We start from the raw sequence: 16,878 nt of genomic DNA, 5'->3' as shown, positions 1-16,878 counted from the left end.
CCTGGGTCACAGGAGTTATCCACTGCGTCTTGGCGGGTGATGCCAATCCAGAGGCCACAGAGCGGCGTGGAGACCGGCTACAAACACGCCCATTCCACGGTGTGGAATGTGTTGGAGTGAGTTGGAATGTGAATGTGTAGACTGTGTTGTAGTGTGTTGGAATGTGAGTATGTTGGAGTGTGTTGCAGTGGGTTGGAATGTGTTGGAGTGTGAGTGTGTTGGCGTGCGTTGGAATGTAAATGTTTTGAAGTGATTTGGAATGTGAGTGTGTGGAATATGTGTGCTGGGAAGTAAGTATGTATGTTGGAGTGTATTGGAATGCAAGTGTGTGGAATGTGTTGTAGTGTGATGGAATGTGGGTGTTGGATTGAATTGGAATGTGAGTGTAAGTGTGTTGGAGTATGGTGGATTGTGTTGGAATATGTTGGACTGTTTTGCATTGTGAGTGCATTGGAAAGTGTTGCAATATGTTGGAGTGTGTTGGAAAGTAAGTGTGTGGAATGTGTTGCAGTTTGCTGGAGTGGGTTAGAATGTGTTGGAGTATGAGTGTGTTGGAATGTGATGGGAGTGTGTTGGAATGTGTTGCAATATGTTGGAATGTGAGTGTGTGGAATGTGTTGCAGTTTGTTGGAGTGTGTTAGAATGCATTGGAGAGTGAGTGTGTTGGAATGTGAGTGTGTTGGAGTGTGTTGCAAAGCATTGCAATATGTTGGACTGTTAGTGTGTTGGAATGTAAGTGTGGAATGTGTTGGGAGTGTGTTGGAATTTGAGTTTGTAGGAGTGTGTTGGAATATGAGTGTGTGTAATGTGTTGCAGTTTGTTGGAGTGTTTTGGAATGTGAGTGTGTTGGAGTGTGTGTGTGTTGGAATGTCAATGTATTGGAATGAGTTGAAATGTGAGTGTATTGGAGTGTTAGTGTGGCGGAGTGTGTTGGAATGTGAATGTCTTAGAGTGTTTTGGAATGTGTTGCAGTGTGTATGAGTTGGAGTGAATTACATGGATAGGATGGGAATAGAGGGATACGGACCCAGGAAGTGTAAAAGATTGTAGTTTAGTCGGGCAGCATGGTCGGCACGGGCTTGGAGGGCTGAAGGGCCTGTTCCTGTGCTGTATTTTTCTTTGTTCTTTGAATGTGTTGGAGTGTGTTGTAATCTGTTAGAGTGTGTTGCAGTGCTTCACAATGCGTTGAGTGTGTTGGAATGGGAGTGTGTGCAATGTGTTGTAGTGTGTTGGAACGTATTGGAGTGTGCTGGAATGTGAATGTGTTGGAATGAGTGTAAGTGTATTGGATGTTTTGGAGTATGGTGGATTATGTTAGAATGTGTTGGGATTTGAGTATGTTGGGGCTTGTTGGAATGTGTGTGTGGAATCTGTTGGTGTGCATTGGAGTGTGTTGTAATGTAAGAGTGATGGAGTGCGTTGGAATGTGACTGTGTTGGAGTGAGTGTGTTGGAGAATGTTGGAATGTGAGTGTGCGGCATGTATTGGAGTTTGGTGGCGTGTGCTGGAACGTGAGTGGGTTGGAGTGTTAGAATGTGAGTATGTTGGAATGTGTTGGAGTGTGAGTGTGTTGGAGTGTGTTGAAATGTGACCATGGAATGTGTTGGTGTGTGTGTTGGAGTGTGTGTGTTGGAGTGTGTGTGTTGGAGTGTGTGTGTTGGAGTGTGTGTTGGAGTGTGTTGAAATGTGACCATGGAATGTGTTGGTGTGTGTGTTGGAGTGTGTGTGTTGGAGTGTGTGTTGGAGTGTGTGTTGGAGTGTGTGTGTGTGTTGGAGTGTGTGTGTTGGAGTGTGTGTGTCTTGAAATGTGTTGTAGTATTTGTGTGTGATTTTGAAAGTGTGTTGGGTTGTGTGAGTTGGTATGTGTGTTAGAGTGTGTGTTTGAGTAAAATCTGTTGGAGTGTGTTTGAATATGAGTGTTGGAATGTGAGTGTGTGGAATATATTCAAATGTGTTGGACTGTGCTGGTATGTAAGTGGGTTGGAGTGCTTTAGAATGTGAGTATCTTGGAATCTGAATGTGTTGGAATGTTGGAATGTGTTAGAGTGTATTTGTGTGCGTGTGTGTGTTGGAATGTGTTGTAGTGTAATTGAGTGTGATTTTGAGAGTGTTGGAGTGTGTGTGTGAGTGTGCATGTGTGTGTGTTTATGTGTGTTTGAGTAGAATCTGGAGTGTGTTGGAGTGCGTTGGATTGTGAGTGTGTTGGAATCAGTTGGTGTTTGTTGGAATGTGTTGGAGTGTGTGTGTTTGAGTGTGTGTGACTAAGTGTGTGTGAGTTTGTGAGATTTTGAGAGTGTGTTGGGGTATGTCTAAGTTTGTGAGTGAGTGTGTGTGTGTGCGTATGCATGTGTTGGATGTGTGTGAGAGTTGGTGAGGGTGAGTTTGTGACTGGGTGTGTGCGTTTGTGAGTTTGTATGTGTGTTAGTTTGAGAGTGTTTGTGTGTGTTTGAGTGTGTGCGTTTGTGAGTCTGTGAGTGTGTGTGTCAGTTTGTGAGTATGTGTGTGTCAGTTTGTGAGTGTGTGTCTGTGTTTGAGTGTGCTGCCGTGTGTGTATCGGAGCGTGTGAGTACAAGGGTGGCATGGTAGCACAGTGGTTAGCACTGTTTGCTCACAACGCCAGGATCCCAGGTTCGATTCCCTGCTTGGGTCACTGTCTGTGCGGAGTCTGCACGTTTTCCCTATGTCTGCATGAGTTTGCTCCGGATGCTCCGGTTTCCTCCCACAAGTCCCGAAATACGTGCGGTTAGGTGAATTGGACATTCTGAATTCTCCCTCTGTGTACTTGAACAGGCGCCAGAATGTGGCAACTAGGGGATTTTCACAGTAACTTCATTGCAGTGTTAATGTAAGCCTACTTGTGACACTGATAAATATTATTATGATTATGTGTGTGTTGGAATGTGTTTGAGTATGCGGAGAGGACTTTTTAAGTGAAGACATTTTTAAAAACTTACGAGAAAGCAGGAGACTGGAGATCCTCAGGCGGGTATAATCCTGAAATGAACAGGTTACTGGAAATTGAAGGGGTTGGGAAGGTGAGTTCTTTAGCAGAGGCTGCCCTCTGCTGGCTATCCGCACAATCAACAAAACTGTGCATGCTTAAAATCAAGAACAGAAATTGCTGAAGGGACGCAGCAGGTTAGAGAAAGAGAGAGTCAATTGATAAACATCTCCGATTCAACACATTACCTGGCTCCTGTTTTCATGATGTTCAATGCCCGTGTGAAAAGTATGGCCACCTGTACGTGTAGACAACCGTGTTGGACAGAATACTGCACACAGTGTATTGTTTGTAGATACAATACTGTATACTATGTGCTGCCCATAGGGCTAGCTTATGGCACACTGAGGTCAGTGACAAGTCTGGGTCAGAAGTGGTTTCTAGATTTGCTGATATAAGGTAAGTGATATTGAACACATCCGATGCCACGAGTCCCATTATCCTCCTTCTCCAAGTGTTAGTATACAAAATTACATAGGCCACTGGGTAAGGTTTCTGTTATTTTTTTATTTTGTTAGTGACTTAACGAACAGCATCAACTGGCCGACTTCGGATTGGGAACATTTTGCTATCTGGGCCTTTAGTGTTCTGCGTCTGTGTGTATAATTGAACAGATGATGGCTGTGAAGTGGGCCTGGGGCAGTGAAGGGAATGTGCTGCAACTGATATTGGGGCTTGTCACTTTCCAGTGAAGCATTCACTGATAAAGATGATGCTTCACCAACACTCACTTGTCAGGGTGATCATAATAACACCAGTCATCATCAGATCATCAACCCTCAACTCTCCCCCTCATTACAACACTACTCTTCCCGCCCCATCACTCCTCCCACCCCTCCCTCCCTCTCACTCCTCCCTCCCCTTCCTCCCTCCTCTTCCTCACACTTCTCCCTCCACATCCTTCCATTCCTCCGCCTCCACTTTTGCATCAGTCTTTCTGCTCTTCCTCAATCCCATTCCCTCTCCCTCCTCCATCACTGTCCCCCTTTCCCCATATCTTCCCATGCCTTACTCCATCCTCAACCTCCATCACATCTCATCCAATATCGCAACACCTTCCTCCATCAACTCTTTCCTCCCACTCCCTCCATCACTCCTCTCTCACCGTCTTTTATCAATTCACCCTCCAGCCATCCACCACTCCTGCCTCGTCCTCCTCCATCACTCCTCCCTCTCCTTCGTCCCCTACCCTCGACCCCTCCCCTTCCTCCATCACTACTTCCTACTTGCTTTACCAGACCGACAATGGGTTGTCCCCATTGTTCTCTCGGGGGGGTTTGTCCTGTGGGTGGGCAGCAGTTAATGGGCCTGATTTCATTTGGGCTGAAGAGATGCTTGGCCTGTGGATGCCATTGCTGCCCCCTTGGCCCTTGGTGCCACTGGCCTCTTTCTGCTGAGCATTATGAGGCTGTGTGGGTAGTTTTCCCTCTTGTGCATTGCCCAAAGCTGGGGTTGGATCAGGTTCTTGGACCTGTTTAGTGCTGTCCTTGGGCCGAGAAGGGCTGGTAGTGCCGGGGAGTCTGTTTTTCCCAGGCCGCTTCTGGCCCGGCCATTTCCGCTCACCGACTTGGCCTCCCCGGGGTTCGCCGGGTATCAGCAAGTTGGCCATGTAGATTTTGCCATGAGTGCCCGTGCGCCATGTCTTCAATGTGGAGTCATACTTCTGGTGGGCAAAGAGAGCGGACTTCGCCATGAGGGAACTCTCCCGCACGTCAGATTTCCGGTTCATCCACTGGACCTGGTAGATCTTGCTGAAGTTTTCTGGGCGTCCCGATATCTGAGCCAGATCCAGCAACGTCTGGCCTTCATTGTTGACATCGTCCACCTCCGCTCCGTGAAGTAGCAGCTGGTCGATGCACTCGGACTTGCCCATGATCACAGCCATGTGGAGAGCAGTGTGCCCATTTCTTGTTTTAGTATTCGGATTGGCACCTGGAAACAGACATCGGAACAGATGAATAAATGAGTCAGAACCCAGGAACAGGACAAGTTAATTTAACCCCTTGCATCATTTCCCAGCAATTCAATGACTGACCTACACCTCAATCTCAGTGACCCAACTATTCACCATATTCTTTGATCACCTTATCCAACAAACATCGATCAATTTTAGTTGGAAGAACAACAGCAGAAGTTTCAGAGCACAGGCCCAAAGTGGCATTGATAAAATGAATAAAAGAAAGTTTGCAATCGAGAGGTTAAGATGGTATCATCTAGATAGTACTACTATGGCACGATGCCAGACAGTAGTGTATACCCAGTGTATAACTGGCTACACACACTGCATTCACACTGGTAGCTATTTTACCATTTTGATGAAATGTGTAACAACATTCATCTTTGGATGCGACCTGCATTGGGTGATTGTATTTTATCCATTCATGGGATGTGGGTATCACTGGCTGGACCAGCATTTGTTGCCCATCCCAAATTGCCCTTGAACTGAGTAGCTTGCTGGGCCATTTCAGAGGGCAGTTAAGAATCAACCACCTTGCTGTGGATCTGGAGTCACATGGAGGCATGGGAAGGATGACAGATTTCCTTCCCCAACAGACATTAGTGAACCAGAGGGGTTTTTACAACAATCAATTATAATTTGATGGCACCATTACGGAGACTAGCTTTCAACTTTATTTAATTAAAAAATAAATTTCACCCAGTGCTATGGTGGAATTTGAACGCAATGCCTTCCGAGCATTAGCCAGGACCTCAGGATGACTCGTGGCATGCCATTACCACCACCATCCCCAGTGGGTGTTCTGATGCCCACCTCTGCATGAACTCCAACAGGATTCTACCTGATCCGCGAGTGTTGAATGGAACAGTGAAGAGGGGGTTTTACTCTGTATTTGACAGGTGCTCTCCCTGGCCCGGGACCACATCATAGGACTCACCAGTTACTGAGTTCTTACCATTCATCAGAAGAAAGTTGACCATATTAATGTGACCCCTGTGAGCAGCAATGAAGAGCGCAACAAAAGCACGTTCTGCGATCCAAGCCTTTTTCTGCTTGATATTCATATACCTCGAGTTTGGAGTAGAATACTCGGTGTCCATGGTTACGCCTAGAGACATTAACTGCAAGTCAACAAAAAACGTCAACAAAATCAGTCTCCACTTCTCCTTTTTTTGCTTCATTGACGGAATGTGGGTGGCGCTGGCTAGGCCAGCATTTATTCACCATCCCTAGCTGCCCTCGAGAAGGTGGTGGTGAGCGACTTTCTTGAGCAGCTGCAGTCCATAGGGTGGTATAGGTGCACCCCCAGTGCTGTTAGGGAGGGAGTTCCAAATGACCCAGCGACAGTAAAGGAACGGCCGATATTTGTCCAACTTGGGATAATGTGAGGGGTGCTTTGGAGCTGATGGGGTTCCAATGCAACGTGCTACCTTTTAAAGTTGTTGACCCAAGTTCACTTCAAATATTTAAGCAGAAACTCGAAGTTCACACTCCCTTGCAGTGCTGAGGGAGAGCTGCATGTCTGTGTTTCAAAGGAGACATTAAGTTAAGTCCCGGTCTGCCCTCTGATGGGAGTGTAAAAGATCCTATGGCACTATGTGAAAGAAGAGCTGGCCAATATTTACCCCCACCCTATTTAGACAGATTGTCCGTCCATATCAAGCTGCTGTTTGTGGGATCTTGCTGTGTGAAAATTGGCTGCCATGTTTTCCACATTAAACCAGTGACTCCACTTCTACTCCATTGTACTTAATTGGTTGCAAAGGGCTCAGGGGCAGCCTCGGCTCGAATCAGCTGCCCCTCCGTCCCAAGGTGAACCCCAGGGCCCTAAGGGGGGGGGGGGGGGGGCTGAGTTCCAGGCCGGACCCGTCCCATGGAGTGGCGATGATGGGCACCAGCTCCTCAGAGTTCCACCCCTCTGATGAGGCCGCGTCGCACAGCCAGCAGACCCGGAGAGGGTGGCACGGCTGTGTATGTGCCGCCGACAAGTGAGCCGGGCCCTCCGGCTCCAAAGGCCCCGAGAGGACGGCCATCAGGGGCATCAAAGGCCACGGGATGAGGTATACAGCTTGCTGCCTCCACCTCTGATGTGCATCCTGGGGAAACACCAAGGCATAGTGGCAGAGCTAGGACGGCCAAGCACAATGAGGATCACTGAGGGCACTGGGGGAGGGGGGAGGGGGAATGGGGTGGGAGGATAGGTAGGGTGTGGGGGGGTAGTTGGGGGCTAGGGAGGCGGCACCATCGGGAGTGGGGGACTGTACAACACATTAAATATCTTTTTGCAAAACCATTATCGTGCCTTTGTCACTTTCTTCTGCAATTCGGGCAGACCCCCTGACCCTTGAGCCATCTCTCCAGGTATCTCCCCCTCCCCATGGCGTTCACCCACCCTCCAGCCATGGGCATGTCCCCAGAGCTGTGTCCCATCCCCTGGGTGTTCGGATGTTGCGTGTGTGGTGTTGCCTCCTGCAGTGTCCAGGCATCAAGGTGCTATAGGGATGCTGGGAAATGGCTCCCACATGCTACATGGCCCGCCCACCCACGGCAGTCCATTTGGCAAAAGTGCTCACTTCACCACGATTGTCAATTCTCTATTAGCAATAGCCTTCAGCTGCGCACCCAGAGGCCTCAGCAGTCAGTGGGGGTTATGGGTGGATGTTGAGGCAGACGGGCAGGGACAAGGGTTGCCCCCGGAACAGGTACACACGGTCCAGGGGTCGGCACAGTGTGGCTGCGAGCGGTTGCCATCCAGTTGCCCCCCAGCATTCCCCCCACCCCTTGGCAGCCCACCCCTGCAGAGGGTCCCACACCCCCCAGCCGAGATTCCCCCCCCCCCCCCCCCCCCCCCAGACCCTGCCGAGCACTGGAGTGGCAATCCCTGTGCATCCGGGCTCTTTGCATGTGAGCAAAGATGGCGACTCACCTCCTCGGCTCCCCACAGAAGTCCTTCCACCAGCTCACGTTTCTCAAAAGGAGCACTAATCAGAGCCAACGTGACCACTTGCTTGGGCAGCCGCTGAATGACGGGAGGCCTTTGGATATGGGGTTGCTCTCGTTGATTATATGGAAATGGGGCAACGGTGAGATCATGATTTTGCCTATGGATGTGGGCCGGTTGCATCGCAAACAGTTTGGCGTTCGGCGCGGATTTCATTTTTGGCCTCTCCCGCTATACACCGGCTCATTGCGCTTGAGTAAGAGTGTAACGAGGCCAGAGAATCTTGCGCATGGATAACGAGAAGTAAGATACTGCCAGCTCAGTCGAAAGGAGGAAATTCAGGACGCTGGGCCATTGAAGGACCACGCCGGTCTGAAACAGTTATAATTCGTCTCCTGAAAGGGCTTATGTGGACGAGTGGCAATAACCTGGGAGTGTTTGATGGGGACAGTGTTTATGGATCTTTACTCGGTATCTAACCCCGTGCTGTACCTGTCCTGGGAGTGTTTGATGGGGAGAGTGTGGAGGGAGTTTTATGACCAGCGTGGGTCCTAAATGTCGGCCGGTTGGTAAACGTTGGTCCTGGGGAAAAAAAGTTTGAAAAACACTAGTGTAGAGGGAACTTTACTCTGTATCTAACACAATGTTGTCCCTGTCCTGGGAGTGTTTGACATGGGCAGTATAGAGGGAGGTTTACTCTATATCTAACCCTAGTCCAGGGGATGTTTAATGGGGAGAGTAAAGAGCGAGCTTTAGTCTGCAACTGATCCCATCCTGTACATGTCCTGGGAGTGTTTGATGGGGACAGTGTAGAGGGAGGATTGCTCTGTGTGGTAGTCACCACTGTTGTATTATATCGTATATACTGCACTGCATAGGAGGTATTTTGAGCAATTTTGGGCCCCACACCTCAGGAAGGACATACTGGCACTGGAGCGGGTCCAGCGGAGATTCATACGGATGATCCCAGGAATGGTAGGCCTAACATACAATGAACATCTGAGGATCCTGGGATTATATTCATTGGAGTTTAGGAGGTTGAGGGGAGATCTAATAGAAACTTATAGGATGATGAATGGCTTAAATAGGGTGGACGTAGGGAAGTTGTTTCCATTAGCAGAGGAGACTAGGACCCGGGGGCACAACCTTAGAATAAAAGGGAGTCACTTTGGAACAGAGATGAGGAGAAATTTCTTCAGCCAGAGAGTGGTGGGTCTGTGGAATTCATTGCCACAGAGGGCGGTGGAGGCCGGGACGTTGAGTGTCTTTAAGACAAAAGTTGATAAATTCTTGATTTCTTGAGGAATTAAGGGCTATGGAGAGCAGGTAAATGGAGTTGAAATCAGCCATGATTGAATGGTGGAGTGGACTCGATGGGCCGAATGGCCTTACTTCCGCTCCTATGTCTTATGGTCTTATGGTATTACGGTAAGACCCCTGTACTACAGGTACGGGGGTAGATCCCTGCCTGCTGGCTCCGCCCAGTAGGCGGAGTATAAATGTGTGTGCTCTCCGAACTGCAGCCATTTCGGCAGCAGCTGTAGGAGGCCACACATCTCTGTGTAATAAAGCCTCGATTACATTCTACTCTAGTCCCGTCGTAATTGATAGTACATCAATTTATTACACAGAGATTTTACAAAGATGGATCTCCGCATCAAGCCGATCGCCTCCAGCTGCATCCTCAAGCAGACAACGCCAAAAAGGACTTTGCACATTGACTAGCTTGCTTTGAAGCATACATCGGATTTGCGACAGACCCAGTCCCAGAAACACAGAAGCTCCAGATTCTGTACACGCGGCTGAGCTCCGATGCCTTTCCCCTCACCCAGGACGGGCCTACCTACGCAGAGGCCATGGCGCTACTGAAGGAGAACTACGCTCAGCAGACCAACAAGATCTACGTCAGGCACCTCCCCACGCGGCACCAACTTTCCGGTGAGTCTGTGGAAGATTCCTGGCGTGCCCTGCTCGCCCTGGTGAGAGAGTGTGATTGCCAGGCCGTTTCGGCCGCTGAACATTCTAACCTGCTGATGAGAGACGCGTTCATTAAGGGCATAGGTTCGGCCTACATCCGCCAGCGCCTCTTAGAAGGGGCTACGCTTGACCTTGTGGTGACCAAGAAACTAGCGCTCTCGCTCACAGTCGCCTCACACAACGTACACGCGTATACCCCCGACCGCATGGCCCATCCCTCCTGGGCATCGTGGACCCCGCCAGCGGCTACTCGATCGTGGACCCCATCAGCGACAACCCCACGCCTGCGCCGCGCGGCAGCCAACGAACCCCAGGGGACCCAAGTGCTACTTCTGCGGAAAGCCAAAACACCCCCGGCAGCGCTGCCCGGCGCGGAGCGCGCTCTGCAAGGCCTGCGACAAGAAAAGACATTTCGCTGCAGTGTGCTAGGCCCGCTCAATCGCCGCTATTGTCCCTGAACCCCCTGCGTGCAGCCAGTGGGCGCCGCCATCTTCCTCACCTCAGACCACGTGCAGCCCATGGGCGCCGCCATCTTGCTCCCCTCACAACACGTGCGGCCCGCGGGCGCCGCCACCTTGCTTGCCTCACAACCAATGGGCGGAGCCATCTTGCCTGCCCCAGGACACGTACGGCCCGAGGGCGCCGCCATCTTCCCCGCCTCAGGACCACTGCCTGTCGGGCACCTCATCGGGCCGCTCATCGTCTGCAACCCCCGCCGACCAGCCGCGTCTCGCCGCCGTCACGATCGACCAGTCCCGACCGCAGAACCTCACGACCGCGTCGACAAAGGTGAACGTCGACGGGCATGAGATATCCTACCTTCTGGACTCCGGGAGCACTGAGAGCTTCATCCACCCCGATACGGTAAGGCGCTGCTCCCTCGTGGTACATCCCGCTAACCAGAGAATCTCCCTGGCCTCCGGATCCCACTCCGTGGCGATCCGGGGGTATTGCATCGCCACCCTTACCGGCCAGGGCATAGAGTTCAGCGGCCTCCGGCTCTATGTCCTCCCCAACCTCTGCGCTACCTTGCTACTCGGCCTGGACTTTCCGTGCAACCTCCTGAGCCTAACCCTGAAATTTGTCGGCCCCTACCACCCCTTACTGTATACGGCCTCACGACCCTTAAGGTCGACCCGTCTTCTCTGTTTGTAAACCTCACCCCTGATTGCAAACCCGTCGCCACCAGGGGCAGACGGTACAGTGCCCAGGACAGGACCTTCATCAGGTCCAGCGGCTGTTGCGGGAAGGTATTATCGAGGCCAGCAACAGCCCCTGGAGAGCCCAAGTGGTCGTGGTGAAAATGGGGGAGAAAAAAGGATGGTCGTTGACTACAGTCACACCATCAATCGGTACAGGCAGCTCGACGCGTACCTCCTCCCACGCATATCTGATATGGTCAATCAGATTGCACAGTACCGGGTCTTCTCGACAGTGACCTGAAATCTGCCTACCACCAGCTCCCCATTCGCAAGGTGGATCGCCCGTACACCTCATTTGAAGCGGACGGCCGCCTTTACCATTTCCTTAGGATTCCCTTCGGCGTCACTAACGGGGTCTCGGTTTTCCAACGGGAAATGGACCCAATGGTTGACCGGTACGGGCTGCGGGCCACTTTCCCGTACCTGGATAACGTCACCATCTGCGACCACGACCAGCAGGACCACGACCCTAACCTTTCCAAATTTCTCCACACCGCCAAACTCCTCAAGCTAACCTACAACAAGGAGAAGTGTGTGTTCAGCAGGAACCGATTAGTCATCCTCGGCTATGTGGTTCAGAACGGAGTTCTAGGGCCCGACCCCGATTGCTTGCGCCCCCTCATGGAACTCCCCCTCCCCCACTGCCCCAAGGCCCTCAAACGGTGCCTGGGGTTCTTCTCGTACTACGCCCAGTGGGTTCCTAACTATGCGGACAAGGCCCGCCCACTCACCCACTCCACCGGTTTCCCACTGACAGCCGAGGCTCACCAGGCCTTCAACCGTATCAAGGCCGACATCGCCAAGGCCGCGATGCACGCGGTCAACGAGACGCTCCCCTTCCAAGTCGCGAGCGATGCATCAGACGTCGCTCTGGTCGCCACCCTCAACCAGGCAGGCCCGTGGCATTCTTTTCCCATGCCTCCGAAATTTGGCACTCCTCCGTCAAAAAGGAGGCCCAAGTTATCGTTGAAGCTGTGCGGCACTGGAGGCATTACCTGGCCGGCAGGAGATTCACTCTCCTCACTGACCAACGGTCGGTAGCCTTCATGTTTAACAACACACAGTGGGGTAAGATCAAAAATGATAAGATCTTGCGGTGGAGGATCGAGCTCTCCACCTTTAATTACAAGATTTTGTATCGACCCGGTAAGCTCAACGAGCCCCCCGATGCCCTGTCCCGAGGTACATGTGCCAGCGCACAAGTGGACCGACTCCGGACCCTGCACGACGATCTCTGTCACCCAGGGGTCACCCGCTTTTACCATTTCATTAAGGCCCGCAATTTGCCCTACTCCATCGAGGAAGTCAGGGCTGTCACCAGAGACTGCCAGGTCTGCGTGGAGTGTAAACCGCACTTCTACCGACCAGACTGTGCACACCTGATGAAGGCCTCCCACCCTTTTGAATGCCTCAGCGTGGACCTTAAAGGGCCCCTCCCCTCCACCGACCGCAACATGGATTTTCTCAATGTGGTCGACGAATATTCCAGATTCACCTTCGCCATCCCATGCCCCGATATGACGTCTGCCACCATTAATGCCCTCAACACCATCTTTGCTCTGTTTGGTTTCCCCGTCTATGTCCACAGCGACCGGGGATCCTCATTTATGAGCGATGAGCTGCGCCAGTACCTGCTCAACAGGGGCATTGCCTCGAGCAGGACGACCAGCTACAACCCCCGGGGAAACGGGCAGGTGGAGCGGGAGAATGGGACGGTCTGGAAGGCCGTCCAGCTGGCCCTACGGTCCAGAAATCTCCCGGCCTCCCGCTGGCAGGAGGTTCTCCCCGCGCACTTCACTCCATTTGGTCACTCCTGTGCACTGCGAGTAACAAAACCCCCCATGACCGTCTCTTTGCCTTCCCCAGGAAGTCCACCTCCGGGGTGTCGCTCCAGACTTCGCTCGCAGCTCCAGGACCCGTTCTCCACCGCAAGCACGTGCGGCTCCACAAGGCGGACCCGTTGGTTGAGAGGGTACAGCTACTCCACGCAAACCCGCACTACGCCTATGTAGCGTAACCCGACGGCCGCCAAGACACTGTCTCCCTCAGGGACCTGGCATCTGCTGGGGCCCCACACACCCCTCCCCTCTGCCCCGGCGCCACCCTCCCCTCCCCCAGCGCACCCCACCACAGACCCCACTCCAGGACAATCCGTCCTCCCCTTGCTCCCACCCGGGGATGAAGAGGATGTTGACACACTCCCGGAGTCATCGACGACCGAGCCGACGCCTGACTCGCCACCAGCACAGCGGCACTCTCAGCGACGGATCAAGGTGCCCGACTGTCTAAATTTGTAACCTTCTCTGAAATTTTTATGACAACATGTAAATAGTTTTCCACCACTCCCACTGGACTCATTTTTAACAGGGAGTGAATGTGGTAGTCACCACTGTTGTATTATATTGTATATACTGCACTGCATACGAGGGTATTACGGTAAGGCCCCTGTACTACTGGTACAGGGGTAGATCCCTGCCTGCTGGCTCCGCCAGTAGGCGGAGTATAAATGTGTGTGCTCTCCGAACTGCAGCCATTTTGGCAGCAGCTGGAGGATGCCACATATCTCTGTGTAATAAAGCCTCGATTACTCTCTACTCTCGTCTCGTCGTAATTGATAGTGCATCATTCTGTATCTAACCCTGTGAGGTACCTGTCCTGGGAGTTTTTGATATGGGTGGTGTAGAAGGAGGCTTACTCTGTATCTAACTCCTTGCTGCACCTGCCCGGGAGTGTTTGATGGCGACAATATACAGCGAGCTTCACTGTGTATCTAATCGCATCCTGTACCTGCTCTTAGAGTATTTGACGGGAACAGTGTAGAGGGAGCTTTGCTCTGTATCTAACCCCATGCTGTACCAGTGCAGTGGGAGCTTTACTCTGTGTGCTATAACTATCCTGGTAGTTGTCGTGTTGGGTGTTCTGATGCACAAAAGATCCAACATGGCTGTAGATGATACAACTCAGTTTTAATGTCCAAACAACTGTAACAACTAACTACTGGCTTGGGTACGTGCTTCACCAGATAACCTGTGGACCCAGCCCTATCACTATCTTAGTGAGGCACTCAGCACATGGTCTATGTCTGAGTGGCGCGCTGTGAGCTCTGTGCTCTGAGCTATCTCCTGGTAGAATGAGCAGGAACTGTGGTGTTCCCTGTTTTATAGTGCGTGTGCTCTCACTGGTGATTGGCTGTGATTTTATGTGTGTGCTGGTTGGTCCAACTACCTGGCCATCAGTGTGTGTGTGATTGCACCATGATATGCTAATCTGGATATCATGACATCCCCCCTTTCACAAAGGATATGTGTCTACATGCTAATAAATAGAAATGTGTACTGAGTGCGGCTGAGTATGTGTGTGCAATATTTACAACATGTACATGAGGCTAAACGATATACAGAGGAAGGTGTCAGGTGCAACAGAACAACGACGTTGTACCAATAACAGAACAAATGCAATCAACAAACGACGAGAGAAAACTTCTGGAACAATGAACGACAAGAAAAGAAACTCATTAACAGTACTGTAAAACAATTCAGTGAGTCCAATGTGCTAACAGGCTCATAAGTCACTTCTCTCAGGTGGGCGACGAATTTGGGTTGACTGCCTCAAGGGTGGGTCAGGATCCACCGGCTGAAGAATGGGCCCGGCCACGGACGATAGAGGAAGAGGCAGAGTGTCAGGAAGCTCAACAAAGTCGACATCAGGGACAACAGGAGGGCGTGGCACCAGTGCATGATCTCGTAGCGAGCGCAGAACCAGACGAAGGGCCCGCCGATTACGGCGGCAAATGGACCCATCAGGCATACGTACCAGGAATGAGCGGGGAGCCATGTGGCCGAGAACCTTGGCGGTTGCCGACCAGCCACCCTCCGGTAGGTATATGCAGACGCTGTCTCCAGGCACCAGGGCAGGAAGATCAGTCGCCCGAGCGTCATGTGCCACCTTCTGCTGAGCACGCTGTTGTTGCATCCTTCGCAATACTGGAGCATGGTCGAGGTCAGGAACATGAATGGACGGCACAGTGGTCGTGAGGGTGCGACCCATCAACAGCTGGGCTGGCGAGAGGCCCGTGGACAGTGGGGCCGAGCGATAGGCCAGCAGGGCTAAACAGAAGTCAGATTCGGCATTAGCAGCCTTGCAGAGGAGCCGCTTCACAATGTGGACGCCCTTTTCCGCCTTGCCATTCGACTGAGGATGCAAGGAACTGGACGTCACGTGTGTGAAGTTGTATGAAGTGGCAAAGGAAGACCATTCTTGACTCGCAAAGCAAGGCCCATTGTCAGACATGACGGTGAGCGGAATTCCAAGGTTTCTTTGCATGCCCGGATGACAGCTGATGACGTTGTGTCGTGCTGGCGTATGACCTCCGGATAACTGGAGAAGTAGTTAATGATAATAATGTAGTCCCTGCCGAGCGCATGAAAGAGGTCCACGCCCACCTTCGCCCAGGGGGACGTGACCAACTCATGGGGCTGAAGGGTCTCAGGGGGTTGCGCCAGCTGAAACCTCTGGCAGGTGACGCAGTTGAGCACCATGTTGGCGAAGTCGTCACTGATGTCCGGCCAGTACACAGCTTCTCGGGCCCGCCGCCTGCACTTTTCAACCCCGAGATGGCCTTCGTGCAATTGTTCGAGCACAAGCCGGTGCATGCTGTGTGGGATCACGATCCGGTCCAACTTCAAGAAGACTCCATCAATGACGGCCAAGTCATCCCGGACATTGTAAAATTGTGGGCACTGCCCCTTGAGCCACCCTTCCATCATGTGACGCATTACACGCAGTAGAAGGGGGTCAGCCGCAGTCTCACGGCGAATGTGGGCCAGACGTGCATCAGTGGCCGGCAGATTGGCCGATGTGAAGGCTACCTGTGCGTCGACCTGACAAACGAACCCCCCCCGATTCGGGCAGTGTGCCCACTGCTCTGGACAGAGCATCTGCGATGATGAGATCCTTCCCCAGGGTGTAGACAAGTTGGAAGTCGTACCTCCGGAGCTTGAGCAGAATGCGCTGGAGGCGAGGGGTCATGTCGTTGAGGTCCTTCTGAATGATGCCGACCAGGGGGCGATGGTCGGTCTCCACAATGAACTGCGGAAGACCATATACATAGTCGTGAAACTTGTCGATGCCAGTCAACAGGCCTAGGCACTCCTTCTCAATCTGCGCATAGCGCTGTTCTGTGGGGGTCATGGCCCGCGACGCATAGGCGACCGGAGCCCATGATGCGGTGTCGTCCCGTTGGAGGAGTACCGCCCCAATGCCAGACTAGCTGGCGTCAGTTGAGATCTTTGTTTCCCGTGTGGTATCGAAAAACGCCAGTACCGGGGCAGTGGTGAGCTTGACCTTAAGCTCCTCCCATTCACTCTGGTGTGTGGGCAGCCACTGGAATTCCGTTGTCTTTTTGACCAGGTGGCGAAGAGCAGTCGTGTGCGAAGCAAGGTGAGGAATGAACTTCCCCAGGAAGTTGACCATCCCGAGAAAGCGCAGCACTTCCTTCTTGTCTGACGGCTGCTGCTTGGCTGCGATGGCTGCCACCTTGTCGGCATCCGGCCGCACACCCGACCGGGAGATGTGGTCCCCAAAAAACTTTAGCTCAGTCTGGCCAAAAGAGCACTTGGCTCAGTTGAGGCGTAGGCCCTGATCTCGTATCCGTGCAAAGACACGCTGGAGACGACTGATGTGCTCCTGTGATGTGGTGGGCCAGATGATAACGTCGTCTACGTAGACGAGTACCCCTTCGATGCCCTCCATCATCTGTTCCATGATGCGATGGAACACCTCGGAGGCCGAAATGATGCCG

General features: G+C 52.1%; 1 protein-coding gene across 2 annotated transcripts in view; it reads right to left on the bottom strand.

Moving 5' to 3' along the window:
* Positions 1 to 3,887: 3,887 nt before the first annotated feature.
* Positions 3,888 to 16,878, bottom strand: part of LOC140428797 (uncharacterized) — a 40,519-nt gene continuing 27,528 nt past the window's right edge. For both annotated transcript variants that reach the window (XM_072515488.1, XM_072515489.1), the window contains exons 4-5: positions 5,914 to 6,079; positions 3,888 to 4,933 (exon numbers count right to left, since the gene is read on the bottom strand). In XM_072515488.1, the coding sequence (XP_072371589.1) occupies positions 4,233 to 4,933; positions 5,914 to 6,079 (867 nt within the window). In that variant the 3' untranslated portion in view covers positions 3,888 to 4,232. The remainder of the gene's footprint in view (positions 4,934 to 5,913; positions 6,080 to 16,878) is intronic.

Source organism: Scyliorhinus torazame, chromosome 8, assembly GCF_047496885.1.
Source record: "Scyliorhinus torazame isolate Kashiwa2021f chromosome 8, sScyTor2.1, whole genome shotgun sequence".
Classification (NCBI taxonomy): domain Eukaryota; kingdom Metazoa; phylum Chordata; class Chondrichthyes; order Carcharhiniformes; family Scyliorhinidae; genus Scyliorhinus; species Scyliorhinus torazame.
This window is presented reverse-complemented; position numbering and strand designations above follow the sequence as displayed.